This window comes from Biomphalaria glabrata, chromosome 6 (assembly GCF_947242115.1).
Source record: "Biomphalaria glabrata chromosome 6, xgBioGlab47.1, whole genome shotgun sequence".
NCBI classification, from domain to species: domain Eukaryota; kingdom Metazoa; phylum Mollusca; class Gastropoda; family Planorbidae; genus Biomphalaria; species Biomphalaria glabrata.
The window spans coordinates 49,828,208-49,855,532 of NC_074716.1; the positions used below are offsets into that span (position 1 = coordinate 49,828,208).

The window sequence follows — 27,325 nt, forward strand, 5'->3', positions numbered from 1 at the left end:
TGCAGTACAGAAACTCAACCATTTAATGTACCACAACCAACATGTGTTCAAAATAAATTGGAATTAGTCAAATGTAAAAGTACACACATTGCTAGGTAGTAATAAATAAATTAAATAAATATTCTAAATGGTGAATGTATTGATCACTTAGCATGACAGTTCTAAAGAACGCCAGTTTCTTTTCAAAGCTCAGGAAGCTTCAAGTATATGTTGAGCTTTCATATACACACAGAGTATTTTACTTTGTTGAAATCTTAGTAACTTGTGGGTAAACATTCAAAAGTAAGAGAATGCCCTGAACACATTGTCTCATTTGTTCTCCCTGCCATAAAATCTTGACTCTGACATGAGAACAGCCCTAACTTATATACATCACTGGAAGACAATTAGAAACAATAAGCAACGTAACAGCGGGGTCCCTTGGCATAACTTACCTTAATCAGATAACATTTCAAGACCTAAAACACTTATTGGTGGTCTATTTAATGGCACATGCTGAGCTTCAATTCTCAAATGTTAAAATCTGTCACTTACTGACAGTTCTGTTAATCACAAGCAGAGGTTGGATGGTAGCGTGCTATTAAACAGTTTTCATTTGAGTGACAAGGTTTTAATACAAACTAAATATTCAGGTCAGTGACATCAAAGAATGTTTCACTCATTCAGATTTTATGGCTAACATTTCAAGTTCTACTTCTGCTGGTAATTATCTTAAAACACAATCATTTGATAACATTAAGTCAAAAGCAGTGGATCTGTGCTTCGAGCAAAAGTCGTGTAAACTTATATGGCTGTCACTTGAGTGTCTCTGCCTTCTTTGTTCAGGAGATCTTTGATGATGTCCGACTCTACGTTTTTGTCATACAGGTGTAAGTAATGGACAGCTAGAGGGGAGATAACACAGCTGGTTAGAAGTGCTAAAACACGACTAGATACAAAGTGCTAAAACATGACTGGCTAGAAGTGCTCCACACAACTTGTTATAGGTCTAAGTGCTAATACACTAGATACAAAGTGTTAAAATATGACTGGTTGTAAGTGCTAATACACTAGTTACAAAGTGCTAAAATATGACTGGTTGTAAGTGCTAATACACAACCTGTTAGAAGTGCTAATACACTAGTTACAAAGTGCTAAAATATGACTGGTTGTAGGTGCTAATACACAACCTGTTAGAAGTGCTAATACACTAGTTACAAAGTGCTAAAATATGACTGGTTGTAAGTGCTAATACACAACCTGTTAGAAGTGCTAATACACTAGTTACAAAGTGCTAAAATATGACTGGTTGTAAGTGCTAATACACAACCTGTTAGAAGTGCTAATACACTAGTTACAAAGTGCTAAAATATGACTGGTTGTAAGTGCTAATACACAATCTGTATGAAGAGCTAATAAATACACTAGTTACAAAGTGCTACAAGACTGGTTATAAGTGCTCCACACAACTTATTAGAAGTGGTACTACACAACTTGTTAGAGGTGCTAATACAGAAATTTGACAACAGTTTGACCCACCAAAGCAACATACAAAGATAGTTTCGTACAAAGTTGTCACACAGGTCATTATTCTGTAAATTGCACCCAAAACATTTTTTAATCAAATGTTCATTTATAGGAGTCTTACATTGTCTTAAATATCACAAGTACACAGTGTACTGTCTTCATGCAAGTATTCCCCCCACAACCTCACGGGATGTCGAGCAGACGACACAAAGCACGTCATCCCCAAATGAGTACATCGTGGACAAGAGAGAACTGAGGACCCTTGCAGCCAAGTACAAGATATAATGTGCTCAAATTTTGAAAAAAGTTCCCCTTAAAATACATGTTCTGTTTTGCACAGGCGTTACAGGAACATCCGAAACATGTAAAACATTTTACAAACATTTTTTACGTTCTAGTGTGAGCATATGTCTATGTGAAGTACCTGAGTAAGGAGGGTCATATGGTGGCTTGACTGAGTCAAAGTATGGATGTTTTAACAGTTCTTTGCAGGGTGCTCTCTCTTTCGGATCTACCACTATCATCTGGGAGATTTAGAGAAAAAACATTTAGTAGATCTCTATGGGATATAGACGTGTACATCAACTGCCAATATACCTGTACATCTTCCTAAGAATGTGAACCTTAAAAAAAAAAAAACTAACTACAAATTGAAAATGAATTCTATTTATAGCACTAGACACCCCAGTGTGAATCTTTCATTCTGCTCTGGCAACCCAAATAATAGAAATCAAGAAATGGTTTGAGTGCTGGGACAAGTCCAAGAAAACCCACAGGGAATCTGGGAGAACATGGGGCGCCCTGGCCGCGGTGGAGACTGCCCAGGCCTGAACAAGTGCAGAACGCGTCATTGGCACCTATTTCTCACGGGCTAAGGCCAAACATCAACGCACGGTGCCCCCGCTGCGGAGAGGAAGAGGGAACCGTGTCTCATTTTTTTTGACTGCCCCAGACTTGCTGATCTCCGTCTCGACAGGTCTGGAAACCACAAACTCTTGTTCTGTTTGGTGACAAACGGGCACTACGCAGAACAGCAGGGTTTCTGTCCAGGGCTTTTGTAAGAGAGGATTTGAACCTCAGGCCCTCACTCAAATGGAGTTTAATGATGTTGATCATTCTTAATTTAAAAACGAAAGACTTTATGTTAGATCTTAATTTCATATGAAAAAAACGAGTAGAATGTAGTAATAATCTACACGGATACTAAGCCTGTTGATCATTAGGCCTCTACACTTAAATATTTCAATGAAAACAAAATTAATGAAAATAATAAACCAATAACTAATGAATAAATATACAATCAATAAACGAAGAGTTTCATAATATCGGTAATCGAGAATTAAATAAAATACACACATTCTTACTCATGGAAAGTATTATTTATTAACTTAACTTAACCCAGTACCCAATAACTTTACCATATTTTTAGTTCTTTAGCTTTAGACAAATACCCAATAACTTTGCGTTTGATAAGCTCGTCGTTTTTTAATATACCCAATAACTTAGCCAAATTTAAATTATGTAACAGCCAACTTGGCAAAAAGTACAAATAAATAATAATACTGACTCATAATGGAAACAAAAAAGACGCAAGAACAATTTCTATGTTTACCTTAGCAATAAAGTTCGACGACTCTTTACAAAATTTATTTCCGTACACAACGTTGCCGGCGTTGACCTTTTCAATTTGAATGTGTTGGTAAGGGGACACAAATGGCCACTAAAGATTGGGGGAAAACAAATTTAATCTTGGACAGCAGAAGTTCTAGACAACGTGAACGGATATGAGAAAAGTGCTCATCTTCGTCCTCGAAGGAAAATTATATTATTAGTGTGTCACTGTGTGTGTATATATATATATATATATATATATATATATATATATATCCTCCTCGAGATCGAAGATGAGCACATTTCTCATTTTCTATGAACTCAAAAGCAAAGCACCCTTTTCAGATCTTATGATCTATAGGGCAGATTATGTTAAGGTCATCTGTTTATTTGGCCAACGGTTAACGAGCAGGGTGTTATGTGGCCAGCACAACGACCAACCGCCAACTAAAGTCAGGTACCCATTAGAGTTCGGTGGACTCAGGGGAGCCCTAAAAATCCCGGAATTCAAAAACACAGTCTTCACCGAGATTCCACCCCAAGTTCGGAAGCCAAGCGCTTAACCACTCAGCCACTGCGCCTCGTCTATGAACTCAAAGATGACTATAAAGTCCAATCCTCGCTTTAAAAAGCCGGCCGCATACGTTGCATGCCCCCCCCCCCCCAAAAAAAAAAAAAGGGAAAGAGAGGCGACCTGAGCCCCCTCGTCATCAGAAAAAAAATATAATTAAAAGTGGAATGGTTAAGGATTCCGTGAGAATGTCATTCAGAGATCTGGTACTCTTTCGCCATTTTCTTATTAGATAGGGCCCTACAATTTTATACGATGACCATTACTTGAAATCTAGAATATATTCATAAATACCGCTGACTGATTTGGTTCCCCAAGTGCCTTTTTATGATGATATGAAACTAATTACGCTGGAGGATCATTTGAGACGATGACACACGACTCATTTGGGCAAACAAATCAATTTGCTTGGAGACCAAGATCCACCTCCTCAAATCATACTCTAGCTAACCATGGAAGACATCCTAAGGTTGAAAAAGAGGCTAAACGTGTCACAACAGCGACGTCTCAGGAGGACTTTAGGAACAGCATGTCACCAATAGAGAAATCCTTTCCCGCACTGGGATTTGCCACCCTAAGTGAAGTGGTTACCGAAAGTCGTATGAGGTTCGCTAGACGGAACACGTTTAACAGCCATAAAATGGAAGCTGAATAGAGGAAGGCGAAAACAAGGAAGTAGACCTACACGTCCAATATGGCGTCGCACCTTCTTAGAAGACCTAAAATCAGTGGGTACCAGCTGGGAAGAAGCTGTGAAAGTCGCCTATGACCAGTCTCTGAGGAGAGAGCTTGCCGCTCTATGCAGCGAACGGCGCGAGAAGACCTAAATCTAAGTAGGGCCTAGATCTACTTAATTTAAATTTACGGCAGTTTTGTACAGTACCCAATAACTTAATCCAGTGATTCCCAAACTGTTTCCTTAACGGAACACTTCTTACATTCAGTAGGTATTTAGCGGCACACATAACTTAATTTTTAAGAGAGATTAATTCACATGGTGGCCTACTAGTTAATTATTCCAGAAATTCGTCGAACACCCATTCAGACCTCTCGGAACCTAAACACACTTTGCGAAACACTGACTTAGCCACATTTAAGTTTTGTGGGGTAACCAATTTCCTGATTGGTGCGGTTTAACTTATCATATATCCCGACAAAATATCTGAAGTTATAGGCTACATCGTGACCTAATGATTCCAGTGATTCCAGCAAGTTTTAGTTGCTAGGCGTTGCTTCATGTCTAGGTTTGAATTGAAATTGACATTTATTTATTATCACGACCTCTGTGACCTACTAACCTGATTAGAAATAATGTTGTACACAGTGACACCTAGACTCCAGACGTCTGCAGCTTTACCATACGGTTCTTTGTTCCAAATCTAGAGAGCAGGCATAATGAAAACAAGTAGATCTATGCCATTAACTTAATTAGGCATTGATAAAGTTATTGTGTAAAATATGACAGCTTTTCTCGTGGCCTCTTTGTGGGTACAGTTTAGAATTGTATGAAATGGATGGCTGACTGGTCGAGTGGTATGCGCTATGGACTGTCGGCTTGATGGTCCCGGGCTCGAGCCCCGCTCGCTGCCATCTCTCTCTTTATCGCGGGAGGTTTGGGCTAGGATGTACAATTCTGAAAGAACATCTGAAACATCTATCTATACATAGAATTCTTTTCGTCGCCCAACCGTGCGGGGCACCACGCACGCACGCCGACTCTCTAACCCTCGATGAAAAATCATGGAAAGATCATTTATGCAAGTCAGACTAGAGTTACCCCACGTAACTTTCGCGGCGACAGAGAGCGCGGCTCAGAAAAGAAAAAGAGAAAAAAAGTGTGTGTGTGGGGGGGGGGGAACAAGTAATCTTTCTCTTTACATTCTATATTTGACTACATTTATGTGTGTATTTTTTACACACGTCAATATCTAAAGTCATTAAAATAGTTGCATGTTTTTTCTGTAGCTTTGTTTTGATTTTGCCTCTTCGTATTGCCCTTCGTTTCCTAACCATGGCCAACGCTTCATATATATTTCGAGGAGTCAACAGGTCTTTCAATATAGTCGAAATTCCTGCATCAGGTAACTGTTTATTTCTATCAGTCGCATATTTCTGGAAAAAATGTCATCGACGAAACTGTTGCTCTCGAACTTCGTAAGATGGCTGTAAGCTTTGTTTGCAAACATTGGGATAACTATGGCGACGCCCTGTCAGTTGTTCTTACTCACGGAAGCACAGCCATACACTCTGCTCGACAATACGCTGCCTACATGAATACTTCCGGCAAATAGCGGCTTATGTTACGCCGCGGGTCGACTAGTGTGAACTAAATATCGCGTCATGTTTGACACTTAAGCCTTATATTTTCCTAAGGAAACAACAAATGTAAATAAACTCTTTAGTTTCCAGTTAATATTATCACGTGACTAGACAGTTGTAAGTAAATAACAACACGTGACTAAGAGTTACCTCTGGTGCCCGTGTGACGTAGGTGGCGCAGCGACCCAAGGTTAACGTAGAGCTGTCCAGTTGTATCGCAGAGCCAAGGTCACCCAGCACCACATGACCGGAAATGAGGATATATATATTCTCTGGCTTCACATCTCTGTTCACATATGCAAATATACACAAAGTTTTACATTTACTAGTCCCTGACATCAAAGAGTTTAAATAATGTGTTTGAAAATGATTCAGTTTACAATAAGCATTAATCTCGGAAAGATACAAAGATAAAGTCACATTCCTTGTTTCGTATGCTAGGACAAATTCGTACAAGTGCTCCTTCTTTCTTAGTGCTATTAGAAAATAGTTCAATTGGTTGCCTGAATAAGTCAGGAAAACCAACGACTTGGAAGATTTTAAGTCACCGATTAACATGCATGACTGGGTTGACACGGGGATAAGCTTGGGACGTAATTATATTCTCTTTTAAAGTAACGTCTGTAATTTATAAGATAAGAATCTACTAGTTGAAATTCATTGTGAGAGAGAACTAGACAGAGTATTCGAGAGCGAGTGAAGAGAAAAAAGGAGAAAAAGAACGAAGAGAAAAAAAAGAGAGAGAGAGAGGTTGGTGGCAGATCCAGGTGTTTAGGAAATATTAACGATCTCCACTAATAGCTCCGTTAGTTGGGAGGACATGCGCTACGTGACTTAGCCTCAACGTGACTTAGCCTCAACGTGACTTAGCCTCAACGTGACTTAGCCTCAACGTGACTTAGCCTCAACGTGACGTAGCCTCAACGTGACTTAGCCTTAACGTGACCCCCGGGGGTGAAAACGGTCGTTAGAGGAGACGATTAAGCCAATTTGTAAGCAAAAAAAGAACTACCGTACGAGTGCTTAAGAACCGAGTCCATTGCAATGTCGGGGATGGAAGAGAGCACAAACAACCATGCCACTATCCAAACACCGTTCTTAGAGGGGCCATTTAATAGCGGACACCCGCACAGCTGATGTGATACAAGAAAACATTATGGGGGAATTCCCCAGTAAGCTCGCTCTTTGGCCTCGCCTCTAGCCCGAATGTCTTAGGATAAGAGCCATCTGTAAGAGGGATTAACACATTTATATCTACTTGGATCCTTCCCAGGCAGGCAGATGAAGGAGAACTTCCCTGGGCCTGTAAAGTTCCAAGAGTCTTTGGACAGTTACAGAGAAGAAGAAAAACACATGCAAATGATATTTGAAACTGAAATGTAAAAAAATGTTGAAATCTCTTAAACTCATTACTGAATTTTAAATCTTGAGAAAGTGTGACTTCGCGAGTATTGCTCTAGGAATTTTTTAATTTCACTAACGACAAACTCCTCTTCCCCTTGGTCAACCCAGCTAGTATTGGATTTAGATATAGATCCGTTGAAGCTAAAAGCGTTAAAAGTCTGCGCCCTCCCAGATCTGAAATTGTAAGAACTTCTTCTACATATGATCGTATCGGATCAATGGTGCAGTGATGATTACCTGTGTAAGATGTTCTTTGCATGTAGGTACTCCAAGGCCATGGTGACTTCCATACAAAACAATCTTTTGGTGTCAGGAGTTAGGTAGGCGATTGATAAGAAGAATTTTAAAAAAATTAAATCTTAAATAAATAAAAAACATTGAGAATTACAAATAAATTGAAATATTCAAGCCATTTTATGTCCAAGAATATGAACTCTCTGCTTCCTAAGCAATCTTTTTTTTCCCCATTTGTTTCCCTTACCAATCTTTCTTGTTTTGTTTTGCCTCTTTTTGCATTGTTTTCCCCTTAACCATCGAACGTAAAACCTTCCACCTTCCTCTGTAGAACAATTCTCATTTAAAGTCGTTCTCCCAATCGAAGTTTTTATTTTATTCTTGCAGTGTTTTTCTCATTTTAACCCCCCCTCTTTTTTTTTGCAAACAAAACGACCAAATTCTCAGGTAGAGACACGGTTACTAAGATTGCTGTTAAAATATTTCTTCAGGACTTCTTTGCTTCTCAGTATGCTCTAGTTTTTAAGCACAAAATATTCTTGTCCAGGAGTGTGTCTAGATTCTATTGACAGTATAGTGACAATCTTACGATAGTGGAAGTCAAGTCTGTAGGGCTACAATATTTATGTAGGCCCCCTAAGCATCTCAAATCTAATCCACAGACCCTTATATCTCTTCAATAGATTGTAATATAGATAGTACTGTCTAAGCTGTAATCAGTGCAATGTAAACTGTAATAGAGATAGTACTGTTTAAGCTGTAATCAGTGTAATGTAAACTGTTTTGTAGATATAGTACTAAGCTGTAATCTGTGTCATGTAAGCTGTGATGTAGATAGTAGTCTAAGCTGTAATCAGTGTTATGTAAGCTGTAATGTAAAGATCAAGCCTGCGTTATTACGTTTTGCGTTGATATTAATGCGAATGTTTTGTTTATGAAATCAAAGAACGTTATGAATCCCAGACTTGAACACCTATACATATCTTCTGATGATGGATGCAGCCACTTGTGTTGATTTCTTTCACTTGCGTCAGAATCTGCTAGAACAAAGCAGTCAAATTTGGAGAGGCAGAGCCGCAGACAGCCAGAGTTCCTGCGTACCAATGTTTGTCTTGGGTCTGTCACACTCAGTAGCTTATACTGCTATTTCCTTTCCCATTAAAATATTTTCTTATATATATACACATAACTTGGGCAAAAAACAAATAAACAAACAATAACACCTCCCCCCCCCCAGTAATTCCTACTTCTACAAATCTAACTAGTACCTGGCGTTAGTGGAGCCAACTCCTTTCATTGCGTGTGTCAGATGATCGAGTGTTAAGAAGGGAGCAAACTCCATTAGAATGAAATGACTCTGACAACAAAATAAAATGCAGTTTTGGTAAAAGTGTAACCATAGCAACAAACAACAAGACTCATTTGGGAAAGTGTCTGTCGGGGCGGGGGAGTGGGGAAATATCCAGAAACAACATCTTGTCAGGTTTGCGACTATAATGTTATCCCCCCCCTCATCCCCTTCGCCAGTTAGTATCAACTTGTATCTAACATAATGAGTTGTTGTTTTTTTGTCCATATAGTTTGTAATTTTGAAATGTACTTTTGACCCAAGTCTTTTGACATACACATAAGCCAGCTCTAAGTCTCTATCTGCAGCTGCGTAGATTAAGCCAGATCCGACCATGTTTTACTCTAGTACACTGGCGGATCCAGGGGGGGGGGGTGCGGTAGGGGCGATCGCCCCCCCCCCCACTCGGCCGACCCCTCCCCCCCGAAGGGGTGGGGGGGCGGACGAATTTTAGTATAGAATTCACCCAATTTGTATACTAATTCATTACTTATGTTAATAATATATACTAATTATTTATATTTCAACCTATTATTAGATTATTTCGCCCCCCCCTCTAGTATGTTGGCCGATTTGGTGGGGTCGGGAGGGGACGATGGTATCAATCCCGCCCCCCCCCCCCATAAACTTTCGAGTGGGGGGGGGCGGTCCAATTTCTTTGTAGAAATCACAGCTTGCTAACAGAATCAATTAAATATCTATGTGATTAAAACTTGTTATTGATATTTTAACCGATCTTTGTATTATGTCGTTCCCTGTTTGCCAATTTATCTCTACTGCCCTTCCCACCTAAACCTTTTGAGGGGGGGGGGGCGGTCCTACTTTAATGGAGAAATCATAGTTTGTGAACAAAATTAGTTGAATTAACATATAGATTTATATTATGTCGCTCGTCTTCTTGTATCTTGGCCGTTTCGGTGAGGTTGGGGGAGGGGGAAATTGCATGTACTGCCCTTCCCACTCTAGCCCTCTGAGTGGGGGGGGGGGCGGTCCTATTTTTATGGAGAATCATAGTTTGTGAACAAAATTAGTTGAATATCTATATAATATAAACTACATATTGATATGTGAAGTCATTGTATATTATGTCGTACCACACTCTAATCTCAAATTTTATCATTAGTAAAATTTAAATGAAAAAGGGTTGTACCAGGTGGGAGGGGCGATTCATGCAATCGCCTTTCCCCCATCGGACAAACCAATACTTTTTCTTTTTGTATTACAGTTAGGAAATTACAAAACAAAAACATCTGTCACTAATATAATTTATATATACTATAAATAAATTCTTATATCGAGTCGCCACACCCCTATTCTTTAATTGCAAATGCAATCTTTAGCAGAAATTATTAAAGGAGCGAGGATTAATCGTTTTCACTCTACCCCCCCCCCTCCCATTTCCAGACAGAGTTTATGTAATTTCACATGAATTTATCATAACTATTTTAAGAAAGACTTTGCATTCAAAAAATTAGAATTCAAACGAAATTTTTCAGTATAAGAGTCACGATTGAGATGAGTTCTAAACCCAAATCATTTTTTCATAGTCGCCTTTTTCTAACCTTTACTCAATCTGATATTTTTCTAGTTAAATAAATTTGGGACTATAACTCACAATTTATACTTTGATTTTATTGAATATTATTTATCGAATAATTTTTTTTCGGCGGAGATCCTCAAAGCCAAAATCTAAATATGTGGGGTATCTTATCTTTTCAAGGAACAAATCGGATTTTTTGCAATGTATTAAGGGCCTATAAATTCATATTAGAATATTTTTCAAGTACAACATTATTCAAAAGGTCCTTTTTTAATAGTATGAATAATAAGTTTTAGGTCAGGAGAATACGTTTCTTCTGTGAAGTATGCTAGAAAACTCTTTTGGCGGCGGGGCTTTGTCCCGAACTCCATTGATGAATAATGAGTTGTAGATGTCAGGAGAATGCGTTACTGCAATGAAGAATGCAACAAAACGCTTTTGGCGGCGGGGCTTCACCCCGAACTCCATTGATAAATAATGAGCTGTAAATATCAGGAGAATACTTTTCTGCAGTGAAAAAAGCAAGAAAACGCTTTTGGCGTCGGGGCTTCGCCCCGAACTCCATTGATAAATAATGAGTTGTAGATGTCAGAAGAATGCGTTTCTACAGTGAAGAATGCAAGAAAACGCTTTTGGCGGCGGGGCTTCGCCCCGAACTCCATTGATGAATAATGAGCTGTAAATGTCAGGAGAATACTTTTCTTCAGTGAAAAAAGCAAGAAAACGCTTTTGACGTCGGGGCCGAACCCCACTTGAAAACCTTATAGCGATGTCCCAGTTGTTTTGTTTTTCACCAAAGGTTGAGAAATGCTGCTTTTTAAAAATTCTCATATATATATATATATATATATATATATATATATATATATATATATATATATATATATATATATATATATATATATATATATATATATATATACGCACGTTTATGCATAGGGTTAGGGTTTACTGGGCATTAGGGTTAGGGTTTGGAAAAAAAATCGCCCCCCCACTCAAAAGATCTGGATCCGCCAGTGCTCTAGTATCAACAATGAAGGTAGGGGGAGAGGCGTCCATACTACAACCGCAATGCCGTGCTGGAGGTGATACCTGACCACTGTAGCCAAGCGGCAAGCAAATTCATCACAGATCTGCACGGATAATTCAAGGCAAATCAATGCCGCTCCCAAGTTTACACGCCATAGACTTCACGTGAGTGTTAGAATCGACCACACGGTGCTCACACTTTCAGTGCCTAACAAAGAAATGTGCAGCTCTTGTAACTTGGTGAACTGACCTATATGTCCCTCGGAGAGCCTTGCGCTCCATGGACGCTTTTTAGCTGAGCCGCGTTTTCCCTGCAACACTTAAGGTTTGCGAGCTTTTTCAGTAGACAGACCAAAGGTCTAAAACCTCATTGACAGACCAAATAATTCTCTACATCCAATAACATTTAGACTTATCAATTCAAAACTTATTTAGATTAGTCTCTCATTTTAACTTTTTAAAAATTTTGTCTGCTATGTTCTCACAGCGCCTGGAGTCGACACCATGTTTAGGTAAGGAGTAGGTCTACTGGGTACATTACTTTATTCTCCCAATCCTTCTTATCCGTAGGCACCAGCTGGAGGTCGCCCATGGCAGATCTCTGTGAACGGCGAGGGGGAAGGGCCCTAAGTTTTACCCTCCTCCTAGGCGATATTCTCTCTATCAAGGAACAATCTCAGCATCGCCCCCAGTGACTGATCAGTTCTTTAATTTACACTTTCCCGTAGTTTAAAGATTCATAGAATTACAGCCCATCTCCCCCCCCCCCCAAAATCAAATGATTTCTAAGTGTGACACGAATTCATTGGACTTTTATCTTCAAACTGATAAGTCTCGTAATTGTTTATGTAACTCTTATACAAACCAATGTATAGAATGTGCAATATATGAACTAACACTGTTTCCCAAACTGTATTCCGCGGAACACAGCGGTTACGCAAGGCCTGAATAGGAGTTCCACAAACTACTGGAATAATTAACTAGTAGACAACCACGTGAATTAACCCCTCTTAAAAAATAAGCAAAATGTTCCACTACATACTCTAAATGTGCAATGCGCATTCTGCGTTTGGGAAACACTGGATTAACTGGTTAACTATGAGTAACACTGAGTTGCATAAACGCTTTTGATTATTTGAATAATTTCAACTTTGCAAGACGAACAACGTAAGAAATGAGCTCCTACGTACGTAGTCACGAAAGCGTAGTTTGGTCGACTCAAACCCGTCCAGGACGTTGATGACAAAAGGGCACTCACGACATTGATTCAAAATGTTGAACTCGGTGCGCGCTTCGGTGATCTTGGACAGAGGCAGAGATTTGAGCACTCCGAGATACTTGGACCGTTTGTGGACCACGAGCTCGATCTGTGGACGATACTGCACTTTTTGAACACAGAAAGAAGTACTTTTTAAACACAGAAAGAAGCACTTTTTGAGCACAGAAATAAGCACTTTTTGAACACAGAAACAAGCACTTTTTGAACACAGAAAGAAGAACTTTTGGAACACAGAAAGAAGTACTTTTTGAACACAGAAAGAAGCACTTTTTAACACAGAAAGAAGTATTTTTGAACACAGAAAGAAGTACTTTTTGAACACAGAAAGAAGAACTTTTGGAACACAGAAAGAAGTACTTTTTGAACACAAGAAAGAAGCACTTTTTGAACACAGAAAGAAGTATTTTTGAACACAGAAAGAAGTACTTTTTGAACATAGAAAGAAGAACTTTTGGAACACAGAAAGAAGTACTTTTTGAACACAGAAAGAAGCAATTTTTGAACACAGAAAGAAGTATTTTTGAACATAGAAAGAAGTACTTTTTGAACACAGAAAGAAGAACTTTTGGAACACAGAAAGAAGTACTTTTTGAACACAGAAAGAAGCACTTTTTGAACACAGAAAGAAGTATTTTTGAACACAGAAAGAAGTACTTTTTGAACATAGAAAGAAGAACTTTTGGAACAAGAGAAAGAAGTACTTTTTGAACACAGAAAAAAGCACTTTTTGAACACAGAAAGAAGTATTTTGGAACACAGAAAGAAGTACTTTTTCAACATAGAAAGAAGAACTTTTGGAACACAAAAAGAAGTACTTTTTGAACACAGAAAGAAGCAATTTTTGAACACAGAAAGAAGTATTTTTGAACACAAGAAAGAAGCACTTTTTAAACACAGAAAGAAGTATTTTTGAACACAGAAAGAAGTACTTTTTGAACATAGAAAGAAGAACTTTTGGAACACAAAAAGAAGTACTTTTTGAACACAGAAAGAAGCAATTTTTGAACACAGAAAGAAGTATTTTTGAACACAAGAAAGAAGCACTTTTTGAACACAGAAAGAAGTATTTTTGAACACAGAAAGAAGTACTTTTTGAACATAGAAAGAAGAACTTTTGGAACACAGAAAGACGTACTTTTTGAACACAGAAAGAAGCAATTTTTGAACACAGAAAGAAGTATTTTTGAACACAGAAAGAAGTACTTTTTGAACACAGAAAGAAGATTTTGAACATTGAAAGAAGAACTTTTGGAACACAGAAAGAAGTACTTTTTGAACACAGAAAGAAGTACTTTTTGAACACAGAAAGAAGTATTTTTGAACATAGAAAGAAGAACTTTTGGAACACAGAAAGAAGTACTTTTTGAACACAGAAAGAAGCACTTTTTGAACACAGAAAGAAGTATTTTTGAACACAGAAAGAAGTACTTTTTGAACACAGAAAGAAGTATTTTTGAACACAGAAAGAAGTACTTTTTGAACATAGAAAGAAGAACTTTTAGAACACAGAAAGAAGTACTTTTTGAACACAGAAAGAAGTATTTTTGAACACAAGAAAGAAGCACTTTTTGAACACAGAAAGAAGTATTTTTGAACACAGAAAGAAGTACTTTTTGAACATAGAAAGAAGAACTTTTGGAACACAGAAAGAAGTACTTTTTGAACATAGAAAGAAGAACTTTTGGAACACAGAAAGAAGTACTTTTTGAACACAGAAAGAAGCAATTTTTGAACACAGAAAGAAGTATTTTTGAACACAGAAAGAAGTACTTTTTGAACACAGAAAGAAGAACTTTTGGAACACAGAAAGAAGTACTTTTTGAACACAGAAAGAAGCACTTTTTGAACAAAGAAAGAAGTATTTTTGAACACAGAAAGAAGTACTTTTTGAACATAGAAAGAAGTATTTTTGAACACAGAAAGAAGTACTTTTTGAACATAGAAAGAAGAACTTTTGGAACACAGAAAGAAGTACTTTTTGAACACAGAAAGAAGCAATTTTTGAACACAGAAAGAAGTATTTTTGAACACAGAAAGAAGTACTTTTTGAACACAGAAAGAAGATTTTGAACATTGAAAGAAGAACTTTTGGAACACAGAAAGAAGTACTTTTTGAACACAGAAAGAAGTACTTTTTGAACACAGAAAGAAGTATTTTTGAACATAGAAAGAAGAACTTTTGGAACACAGAAAGAAGTACTTTTTGAACACAGAAAGAAGCACTTTTTGAACACAGAAAGAAGTATTTTTGAACACAGAAAGAAGTACTTTTTGAACACAGAAAGAAGTATTTTTGAACACAGAAAGAAGTACTTTTTGAACATAGAAAGAAGAACTTTTAGAACACAGAAAGAAGTACTTTTTGAACACAGAAAGAAGTATTTTTGAACACAAGAAAGAAGCACTTTTTGAACACAGAAAGAAGTATTTTTGAACACAGAAAGAAGTACTTTTTGAACATAGAAAGAAGAACTTTTGGAACACAGAAAGAAGTACTTTTTGAACATAGAAAGAAGAACTTTTGGAACACAGAAAGAAGTACTTTTTGAACACAGAAAGAAGCAATTTTTGAACACAGAAAGAAGTATTTTTGAACACAGAAAGAAGTACTTTTTGAACACAGAAAGAAGAACTTTTGGAACACAGAAAGAAGTACTTTTTGAACACAGAAAGAAGCACTTTTTGAACACAGAAAGAAGTATTTTTGAACACAGAAAGAAGTACTTTTTGAACATAGAAAGAAGTATTTTTGAACACAGAAAGAAGTACTTTTTGAACATAGAAAGAAGAACTTTTGGAACACAGAAAGAAGTACTTTTTGAACACAGAAAGAAGCAATTTTTGAACACAGAAAGAAGTATTTTTGAACACAGAAAGAAGTACTTTTTGAACACAGAAAGAAGATTTTAAACATTGAAAGAAGAACTTTTGGAACACAGAAATAAGTACTTTTTGAACACAGAAAGAAGTACTTTTTGAACACAGAAAGAAGTCTTTTTGAACATAGAAAGAAGAACTTTTGGAACATAGAAAGAAGAACTTTTGGAACACAGAAAGAAGCACTTTTTGAACACAGAAAGAAGTATTTTTGAACACAGAAAGAAGTACTTTTTGAACACAGAAAGAAGTATTTTTGAACACAGAAAGAAGTACTTTTTGAACATAGAAAGAAGAACTTTTAGAACACAGAAAGAAGTACTTTTTGAACACAGAAAGAAGTATTTTTGAACACAAGAAAGAAGCACTTTTTGAACACAGAAAGAAGTATTTTTGAACACAGAAAGAAGTACTTTTTGAACATAGAAAGAAGAACTTTTGGAACACAGAAAGAAGTACTTTTTGAACATAGAAAGAAGAACTTTTGGAACACAGAAAGAAGTACTTTTTGAACACAGAAAGAAGCAATTTTTGAACACAGAAAGAAGTATTTTTGAACACAGAAAGAAGTACTTTTTGAACACAGAAAGAAGAACTTTTGGAACACAGAAAGAAGTACTTTTAGAACACAGAAAGAAGCACTTTTTGAACACAGAAAGAAGTATTTTTGAACACAGAAAGAAGTACTTTTTGAACATAGAAAGAAGTATTTTTGAACACAGAAAGAAGTACTTTTTGAACATAGAAAGAAGAACTTTTGGAACACAGAAAGAAGTACTTTTTGAACACAGAAAGAAGCAATTTTTGAACACAGAAAGAAGTATTTTTGAACATAGAAAGAAGTACTTTTTGAACACAGAAAGAAGAACTTTTGGAACACAGAAAGAAGTACTTTTTGAACACAGAAAGAAGCACTTTTTGAACACAGAAAGAAGTATTTTTGAACACAGAAAGAAGTACTTTTTGAACATAGAAAGAAGAACTTTTGGAACAAGAGAAAGAAGTACTTTTTGAACACAGAAAAAAGCACTTTTTGAACACAGAAAGAAGTATTTTGGAACACAGAAAGAAGTACTTTTTGAACATAGAAAGAAGAACTTTTGGAACACAGAAAGAAGTACTTTTTGAACACAGAAAGAAGCAATTTTTGAACACAGAAAGAAGTATTTTTGAACACAAGAAAGAAGCACTTTTTGAACACAGAAAGAAGTATTTTTGAACACAGAAAGAAGTACTTTTTGAACATAGAAAGAAGAACTTTTGGAACACAAAAAGAAGTACTTTTTGAACACAGAAAGAAGCAATTTTTGAACACAGAAAGAAGTATTTTTGAACACAAGAAAGAAGCACTTTTTGAACACAGAAAGAAGTATTTTTGAACACAGAAAGAAGTACTTTTTGAACATAGAAAGAAGAACTTTTGGAACACAGAAAGAAGTACTTTTTGAACACAGAAAGAAGCAATTTTTGAACACAGAAAGAAGTATTTTTGAACACAGAAAGAAGTACTTTTTGAACACAGAAAGAAGATTTTGAACATTGAAAGAAGAACTTTTGGAACACAGAAAGAAGTACTTTTTGAACACAGAAAGAAGTACTTTTTGAACACAGAAAGAAGTATTTTTGAACATAGAAAGAAGAACTTTTGGAACACAGAAAGAAGTACTTTTTGAACACAGAAAGAAGCACTTTTTGAACACAGAAAGAAGTATTTTTGAACACAGAAAGAAGTACTTTTTGAACACAGAAAGAAGTATTTTTGAACACAGAAAGAAGTACTTTTTGAACATAGAAAGAAGAACTTTTAGAACACAGAAAGAAGTACTTTTTGAACACAGAAAGAAGTATTTTTGAACACAAGAAAGAAGCACTTTTTGAACACAGAAAGAAGTATTTTTGAACACAGAAAGAAGTACTTTTTGAACATAGAAAGAAGAACTTTTGGAACACAGAAAGAAGTACTTTTTGAACATAGAAAGAAGAACTTTTGGAACACAGAAAGAAGTACTTTTTGAACACAGAAAGAAGCAATTTTTGAACACAGAAAGAAGTATTTTTGAACACAGAAAGAAGTACTTTTTGAACACAGAAAGAAGAACTTTTGGAACACAGAAAGAAGTACTTTTTGAACACAGAAAGAAGCACTTTTTGAACACAGAAAGAAGTATTTTTGAACACAGAAAGAAGTACTTTTTGAACATAGAAAGAAGAACTTTTGGAACACAGAAAGAAGCACTTTTTGAGCACAGAAAGAAGTACTTTTTGAACACAGAAATAAGAACTTTTGGAACACAGAAAGAAGTACTTTTCGAACACAGAAAGAAGCACTTTTTGAACACAGAAAGAAGTATTTTTGAACACAGAAAGAAGTACTTTTTGAACACAGAAACAAACACTTTTTAAATAAACAGCAAATCTCTATACAAAACAAGAAAACAAAAAATAAAACATTTTGATAAAACATATGAAGTTTAAAAAATATGATGCTGGTAGACCAGTGTTTCTCAAACCCCCAGAGGTCCACGAGACGAGTGAAGGGGGTCCTCAGAAAGATGAAAATTGTATACAATTAAAATAACTTCTTCGCTAAAAGATTTTTTTTTTACTTTGGATTTCGAGGGCAAGTTTTGACTTTATAACGGGGGTCCCCGGGTAAAAAAAAAATTGAGAACCTCTGTGTTAGACCATTATAAAAATATGTGTCTTTTGTATGGAATTATGCAAATCAACAAAACATAAAGAAACTAGTATAGAACGCAAAGTAAAGCTTTGAGTTTTTTTTTCTTCTTTTATCAATAAACACCTTTGACTAGAGAAACATCTTTATTATTTTAAAAGAATCTAGGGACAAAATGAACAAAAGTCTAAAAAGTAAAGTAGCAGCAATACTTAAAACACCAAAACATAATTTACAAACGCAAAAACAACGAAATGAAATACTCATAAAGACACATTTCTTTTTCCCGATATCAAGAAAATGTCTTTCTTTCTTAGAGTCTACGGCAGGGACAGGGTTGCCAGGATCAGCCATGAAAACCAATGACTAAGCGACGTTTAGGTCTCCAGCCGACATGTATGACCAGGTGGATACACGTAGGATGGACGTGATAGTCTTTTTCGAAGGAACGCCAGCAACTCATTTATAAAATGAATCGTAATCTTTCCAGATGTAGCCGTCCATTCGGCAGAGATTTATTGCATTTTAAAATAAAAAACAGACTGCTGTCTTATTCAACAAATGTCAAGTGACTATTTGAGTGGTGTGCTATCCAGGGAACTCTAAATAAGCATCCTTTACCAAGTTTAGATCTGGACACTGTTAGTTTGGGAAGTCGAATACTCTTACAACTTACGTACAACCCATGCAATGATGTTTGCACACAGCATATAACCATGTGGCGACGATTACCCAATGCTTGCAATCGGTAAAACTTATAAATAATAATGATGGTATATGCAGGAATGTTTTGTGCTTGTTGACAAGGTGAACTGTAAAGTGTACAGACTCAGTTTTACTAGACCGTGGGTGTAAACCTTGATAGGGCCACTACTGGATCTAAACATAAAAAAAAAAGGGAAGGTATTTAGACCTAATTCTCTACACAACTCTGTTTCACCTCTCTGGCAGTAATGCCCCTTGTCTTCACTCACAAGTTGTCTTCTAATTTCCCCATAATCCAGGTAAAAATTTTATATTTATATTTTATATTAAAAAACACAAAAAGATACACAAAATAAAGTCTCACACTAAATCACGCGCACGCACGCACCTTACCACTTGTCCCCCGTGCAAAATCCTTCTTCAGAACTTGAAACGACTCCGGGTCCTTGAAACAAAGTGAACAAAAAATAAATAAATTTATATACAGGAAATAACGTAGTCGCTAGCAGTGGCGTCACTAGGGTCGGTGTCACCCGATGCGGCCCGCCCCCCCCACCTAGTGACGCCACTGGTGACTAGAAGAAACTGTATTAGTCATAGACATTGCTAAATTTGTGTCAGCACTTTCAAACTTTTATTGTTAACTCGCCATTGCCTAGATGTTGGTTTAGTGTTAAATGGAAATAATAACATAGACTTCAGAAACATTTTTTTTGGGGGGGGGGTCAGTAGAGTAGTCTACGAGCAGACAATGATCATCTACCAGCTAGATCTAATCTAATAAAATACTCAGAAAGACACAAAGATAAAGGCACGTTCCTCCTTCCATATGCTAGGACAAATTTGTACAAATACTCCTTCTTCCCTAGTGCTATTAGAGCATGGAATGGGTTGCCTGAGCCAGCCAAGAAAACCAGTGACTTGGCAGAATTTAAGTCATTGGTTAATATGCATGACTAAATGCATGACGCATAGGACGTAATCATCTTCTTTTTTGAAGTAACGCCTGTATAATATAAGGTAGATCTACCTTTACAGACACTAATAGAGCTACCAGATAGCTAGCATTGTTCTTTTTTTTTCTTTTAAACCACCCCTTTCTTTGACATTCCAGATATTTTACAAAATTACAGTCCTGGTGTATAAGTCTACTAGATCTAGATCTAGATTTAAAACACGATACATGAAACTTACGTAAGTTTTCCAAATCATGGGCTGAAAGATAAATTGTAAACGATAACTTGAATTAGGAACAAAAGTGAAGAGGTCAATTTAATTATTGAAGTTACAAAACTTGAATAAGGAGGCGATTAGAAATGCTTAGGCTAAATCTATTTTCTTGGTAGGGGAAAGTCAACGATATCATGGCTAGGAAGGAAGACGTTTACAGTGCGCATTCTATCATTGTTTTGCATTGTTTTGAACGTTCCTGCAGAACTAAAAATAATTCTCCTGGCCCAAAGGCAGGGTTCAAACATGCCATGTTTGATTTTCATATTAGCAAAAATTAAAGAAATCCATTTCTTTAAACGTTGAAATCTAAAAACCGGTTTTTAAAAATTCGTTTTACCCATTCTATAGATGCCAATCATTGGCACTAGAAAGAGGAACCCCCCCCCCCCCCCCCGTCTCGAAGCGGCTAGTTTTTAAGAAACAGAAAACAAAAAAAGTAAAGGCTATAGCCGTGAAAGTTCAGCACATGGATGTCCCTTACACAAGTCTGAGAAAACAACATAGTAGTTGGTTATGTAGATTAACTGGTAGGCATTAAGTGACCCTCAAACATCTTAGAAAAGTGAAATGATCGTGTCCACTATATCCTTAGCTGTGAAGTGGTCAACGGTAGCGCTTCCTTTAAGAGACGAGTTATTTGTAGTGTGGAGTAGTGTACCTTCATTCCACTTAAAAGGCCCGCATTTTTTATCACTACAAAACTTGTTTCCTATAACTTTTATGCTGAGATTAGAAAGCTAAAATGGAACGATTCAATTGATTGGCCCAAAAGCGATTAAAAGTAGGGGCCTATAACTCAACAGGGGGGTCGTGACACGATGCACAATGTCAAAACGAATTTCCCATATCTTTATTAAGAAATTGTGCTTAAGCTGGCTTACACAAAGTTCTGCATTGAATCGACTACTATGAACAAACAAACCAACAAACAAAACAAACAAAACAAACAAACAAACAAAACAAAACAAACAAACAAACAAAACAAACAAACAGACAAACAAACAAAACAAACAAACAAACAAAACAAACAAACAAAACAAACAAACAAAACAAACAAACAAACCAAACAAACAGACAAACAAACAAACCAAACAAACAGACAAACAAACAAAACAAACAAACAAAACAAACAAACAAACAAAACAAAACAAACAAAACAAACAAACAAAACAAAACAAACAAACAAACAAACAAAACAAACAAACACACAAAACAAACAATGGTTACCAAATGCTTTGGGAAAGTGTTGTAGTAAACTTGCTCCACCATGTGGTACTCTCGCCCGATCAGCGACATCTCTTCATCCACCGAGAACCGCGCCACCTTGCTGAAATACCGGTAGTCGTACAAACGTTTGCTGTTGCCGCTAACCTCTCTGACGGCCATCTCGCTGTCCAGGAACTGGTAATACTCAGGATCTCCAGGCTGCGGGCAGAAGAAGATGTTTGTTTGCTTGCCGTTAAATATTCGTTTTATTATACGTTACTTGTAGATTAGATTCTTGCATACAAAGCACTATTTCAATTAGAGTGACAGAGAAATAAATGATTAGTAAGACTGTTCGGGGAACGGAACCAGGAAGAAGAGGAAGAGTCGGACAGAGAAAGCGATGGGAATTCAACATCAAAGATTGGACAAGGCCTGTCAGTGAATGAAATTCTATCCAAGGCAAAGGGCAGAGAGGAATGGAGAAACGCGGTTGACAGATCTTGTGTGGTGCCCCAAACGGTCCAACAGACTAAGGGATAGGTGAAGGCGAAAGGTGTGAAGACTAAGAGATGGTAGAGAGAAGCTTGCACTATGACATACCTAGATTGCTGAAAACCAAACATTTGGTATAGTACGCAGCAGTGATTGCCAAAATTTAAAAAAAAAAAAAAAAAGCTTATCTAAGGGGAAAAACTCCGCACTTACAACTATATCAATCAAGAATGTATAAGTCATTTCCCGTTTTCAAACAAAATAATTATTACCAATAATCGATTGACTAATTGTTTGATTTTTTTAAATTAATTCATGCCTTGTTAGCAACAATAGATAATTGTTTAAATTTTGACCTGATCCGGGAACGGGTGTGGGGGAAATGAAATTATCAAAGGGATCAAATCCTACATATTTAGCCATTTCTGTGAATACTGAAGGATTAATTTTACTTGTTGATATTAGACAAAACAAATAATTACTAGTAATCAATTGACTAATTGGTTAGTTTTTTAAAATTGATTCATGTCTTGTCTACGCCAATGAATATTTGTGGAAAGTTTCAACTGGATCCAAGAATGGGTGTGGAAGAAATAACGTGTTTCAACGTTTTACCAGACAGACGGACAGACAGAGTGAATGAATACAATAGTTGTGGAAAGTTTCAACTAGATCCAAGAATGGGTGTGGAAGAAATAACGTGTTTCAACGTTTTACCAGACAGACGGACAGACAGAGTGAATGAATACAATAGTTGTGGAAAGTTTCAACTGGATCCAAGAATGGGTGTGGAAGAAATAACGTGTTTCAACGTTTTACCAGACAGACGGACAGACAGAGTGAATGAATACAATAGTTGTGGAAAGTTTCAACTGGATCCAAGAATGGGTGTGGAAGAAATAACGTGTTTCAACGTTTTACCAGACAGACGGACAGACAGAGTGAATGAATACAATATTTGTGCAAAGTTTCAACTGGATCCAAGAACGGGTGTGGAAGAAATAACGTGTTTCAACGTTTTACCAGACAGACGGACAGACAGAGTAAATGAATACAATATTTGTGGAAAGTTTCAACTGGATCCAAGAATGGGTGTGGAAGAAATAACGTGTTTCAACGTTTTACCAGACAGACGGACAGACAGAGTGAATGAATACAATAGTTGTAAAAAGAAAAACGAAAGCACATTTCGTAAGTTTCATGATTTTCCGTTTTCGCACTTTTTCTTCTAAACACTAGTTCATTACGCATGTCTTGGTGGGACAAAAAGAACACCTTACGAAAGATGCCGCAAATTATCGAGTGCATGTTTTTAAGATCACTAAAGGATTTAGTGAAAGAAGTTTCTAGCCAGTAATCTTGTTATTAAAGGGCATCCAGCATCCAATATGGGCAGTAAAATGTAAAAGTAAAATTACCCTTTTAGACCTTGCGATCCATGGGGCAGATGATGTTAAGGTCATCTGTTTCTGTGGCCAACGGTTAACGAGCGGGTGTCATGTGGCCATTACAACGACCAACCGCCTTTACTTTCCCCAACTAAGATCAGGTACCCATTAGAGTTGGGTGGACTCAGGGACGCCCTAAAAATCCTGAAATTCGAAATACCAGCCTTCACCGAGATTCGAACCCAGGACCTCAGGTAGGGGCCATAGGGTTTCAAATATGAACCAGTGCTCCATGCCAGAGTCTTGGCCATATGGCTAGGGGTTCATAATGGAACTTACAGCTCAGTCTTTTCCAAACTTTTGTTTTCTTTAACGGAACACTTCGCACATTCGGAGTATTTAGCGGGACACTTCGCACATTCGGAGTATTTAGTGGGACACTTCGCACATTCGAAGCATTTAGCGGGACACTTCGCACATTCGGAGTATTTAGCGGAACACTTCACACATTCGGAGTATTTAGCGGGACACTTCGCACATTCGGAGTATTTAGCGGGACACTTCGCACATTGGGAGTATTTAGCGGAACACTTCGCACATTCAGAGCATTTAGCGGGACACTTCGCACATTCGGAGTATTTAGCGGGACACTTCGCACATTGGGAGTATTTAGCGGAACACTTCACACATTCAGAGCATTTAGCGGGACACTTCGCACATTCGGAGTATTTAGCGGGACACTTCGCACATTCGGAATATTTAGCGGGACACTTTGCTTTTTTAATTTTTTTTATTTAGAGAGTGGTGGCCTACTAGTTAATTATTCTAGCAGTTCTGGGAACACCTATTCAGACCTCGCAAAACAGTAAGGTTCCACGGAAAACAGTTTGGACAACACTGTTATAGTCTATAGTACACGTAGATTCTTCCTCGAAAAGTGTAATTTAGCTCTTTCTCTCCGTAATTATCTACCACATTCTGGTGGAATCAACGTTGGTATCGTCAGTTAGGAGAGAAAGAGTTAATAAGAGAGTGACGTAAAACTAACAGATGTGTAAGACTATTGGGGAAAGGGTTCAATGTAGAGCGAGTCAAACTATTTTAAACATTTCTTAATGTATATGCTAGGACTAATTTGTACAAATGGTCGTTCTTCTCTATTGACATTAGAGCATGTGATGGGTTGCCTGAATCAGCCATGAAAACCAATGACGTATCAGAATTTAAGTCTCCGATTAACATGCATGACTAGATTGACGCATGAAACGGTGTAGGACGTTATTATCTTCTCAGTTGAAGGGACGATTTCAATTTATAAGATAAGATAAACCTACAGTCTATTAAGATGCTTCACTCAGGTTCATTGATTAACAAGTTAACTCTTTCTCTCCTTATTGACGATGCCAACGTTGATATGACCCCATCAAACTAAACTAACTTTTGGATTTATTAACTTTAATTTGTGTTGTGTAAAATCCTACAATTTAATACCAAACATAACATTTTCTGATAACAAATAAAAAAAGTTATTGAAGTTTAATCGGAACAGGATAGTGAAATACAAATGAGCAAAATGAATGATTCTATCGGAACAATGAAAATAATTATGGAAAGAAAGAGTTAAATATAAAAAAAAAAAACTTTTTAAAAACCTCGCTTATTTTAAAGTGAAATTGCATCAATTATTTTTAATCATAACTGTACACAATTGCGACTTGTATGCGTCTGCTATCTTGCATGTTGACAAGAGCCCCATTCAGTCAAACGAGACTAAGGCTAAGAGTAAGACTAAGACTGCTTTATGGATCCTTGTGGAAATTTGTTGTTATTGCATGTATCCTTTTCTCATATAAAAACAACACAACAGAAACATTCAAATGAATAGAACAGACACAACATAAAGAGTTCATTGAGCGACCACACACACAGGCATCTTGGTGCTTTTCACGTTTCTTGATCAACGAGTGACGAGTAAGGAACGATCGAGTTTTTGAGTTTGAGTTTTTGGCACATCGGCACAATTTAGGCCAAGTCGAATTTGTACCGCTCGGTTCTGGTCTCAATAGATAGAAGTCGACCACTTCGCGATGACTTTACGTTGTTATGATGGAGCGGGTGGCTGTTGTCTTCCAATATTTTTTTCCCATTTTCCTGAGACATTTTTGTTCAAAAAGTTTATTTGAATATAGTAGTGTTGTGCGAGTGATTTTAGATGCCTTGTTAAGTATGTCGTCTAAGCGGCGCAACAGTTTAGATGAAGCGTTGCCTGAGGACTGAGGTCTATCTACATCAATCATTTTAAAGTATGGGATAAGAAAATTCACAAACCTGAGATATCACAGATAATTTTTCTTGCATTGATGTTCTCCTGCTGTCCTGGCTCGTGGATGCCTTGGAAGAAGTATCAGAAGCCACAGGCTTGGTGCAATCAGGTTGGCAATTCATCATCTTCATGTTACTTAAAAGTTCCCATTTCTTATAGGCCAGTTCCTGTAGATTTTCAATAATTTTTTTACCTTCTTCCAGATTTTAAAATTAATTGGACAACAAACTAGACTCTTGAGAATGTGTAATGAAACGTTTGGAAGGCTTCTAGGTGTCGGTCAATCAGATCTTGTCGGGTCCATGTAAACAATGGTCAATCGGTTCAAAAAGGTTGTCAAAAAACTTGAGTTCGGCAGCCATGTTTGTGTGTATTGTGTAAAACGTCATTATTTTTCGTGCATTATTTTGTGACGTGACCAAAAAATCAAAGAAGAAATCTTTACCTTCCCATAAGGCCATTTCATTTCTGGTAAAGGATGAGCACAATCTCATGTCCGTGACAATTGTATCATAAGTAGCATACGTTCCTTCTTAGCAGACGATAATTAATTACCTCCTACGCGTATCCATTTGTACAAGTGCTCCTTCTTTCCTAGTGTTATTAGAGCATCGAACGGGTTGCCTTAGTCAGCCAGGAAAACCAATGAATTGGCAGAATATAAGTCATTGATTAACATGCATGACTTGATTAACCTAGGGACACGCGTAGGAAGTAATCTTTTTTTTTTTTTTTAAGTAACGTCAATATTTTATAAGATAAGTCATTAGATTTCCAGGCTGATTCAGGCACAATCGCCCATCTTGGCAAAAGGGAAGAAGGAGCACTTGTACGAATTTGTCTTAGTACACAGATAACAAGAATTGCGCCTTTAGGCTCTCTGTGTCTTTCTGAATATTCATTAGGGTGTGTTTAAAAGGGTTTGGAAGGAAGTCTGTGTGTAGTCACCGAATGAACTCTTTATGTTGTGTCTGATCTATATATGTGTATGTTTTTGCTGTTGTTTTTATTTGAGAAAAGAGTCCTTGACCTTGTAATAACAACACACTGTCTTAAGGATCCATAAAGCAGTCTTAAGTCTTTTGTATTTGTAAGCTATGGTTCAGTGTTTTACGTGTTATAGCCCTATATATGTGGTCGGAGATAAGCAAGTTTAATTTCCCACGAACTCCAAGATGGCTGTGAAGTCCGATCCTCGCTTTCAAAAGCCGATTACTCTTAAGGCACGGGCAGGTTGGATTTATTCCTGTATTGGCTGCTTTTGATTCATCTTTCTTATCCTTTTGGCTTTTGCATTGCGCAACTTTCATGCTTATAGAATAATGCCCAGTGCGCTATGGCCCTATCTTTTTGGTGCAGCAGTGGGGGGAGGGGGTATCTGGGTGATTTCTGTGCTGCCTTTATGCTTTCCGCTCGAGCTGTAGCCTTGTTGATAGCTAGCTACGCGGAAGCTGCCACTGAGCAACACAATCCAGCTACACTCATCGCCTTGTAGGCTTTATACACACACGCTCGGCGCCTGAACAGCGACCATGGGTATCGATTCCGAATTTCTCGAGGCATCTCTTGGGAGTATCTTC

The 27,325-nt window shown here is 37.2% G+C and overlaps 1 protein-coding gene across 1 annotated transcript; it reads right to left on the bottom strand.

Moving 5' to 3' along the window:
• Positions 1-5: 5 nt before the first annotated feature.
• LOC106078149 (uncharacterized) lies at positions 6-26,141 on the bottom strand. The gene is made up of 12 exons (XM_056032184.1): positions 25,751-26,141; positions 21,561-21,758; positions 20,295-20,315; positions 19,489-19,545; positions 12,753-12,929; positions 8,914-9,002; positions 7,649-7,711; positions 6,158-6,293; positions 4,987-5,067; positions 3,119-3,226; positions 1,931-2,030; positions 6-884 (listed from the first exon to the last, which is right to left on the bottom strand). Exons 1-12 carry the CDS (start codon positions 25,874-25,876, stop codon positions 784-786), a joined length of 1,257 nt encoding a protein of 418 aa, XP_055888159.1. The 5' UTR covers positions 25,877-26,141; the 3' UTR covers positions 6-783.
• Positions 26,142-27,325: the final 1,184 nt, after the last annotated feature.

Excerpts from the sequence above, each read along its gene's own strand:
- LOC106078149 (XM_056032184.1), bottom strand. The coding sequence starts at position 25,876 with ATGAAGATGATGAATTGCCAACCTGATTGCACCAAGCCTGTGGCTTCT. Across the intron at positions 20,316-21,560 it reads ACACTTTCCCAAAGCATTTG|CCCATGATTTGGAAAACTTA; the intron begins GTAACCATTGTT and ends TTTATCTTTCAG. Across the intron at positions 3,227-4,986 it reads ACAACATTATTTCTAATCAG|TGGCCATTTGTGTCCCCTTA; the intron begins GTTAGTAGGTCA and ends CCCAATCTTTAG.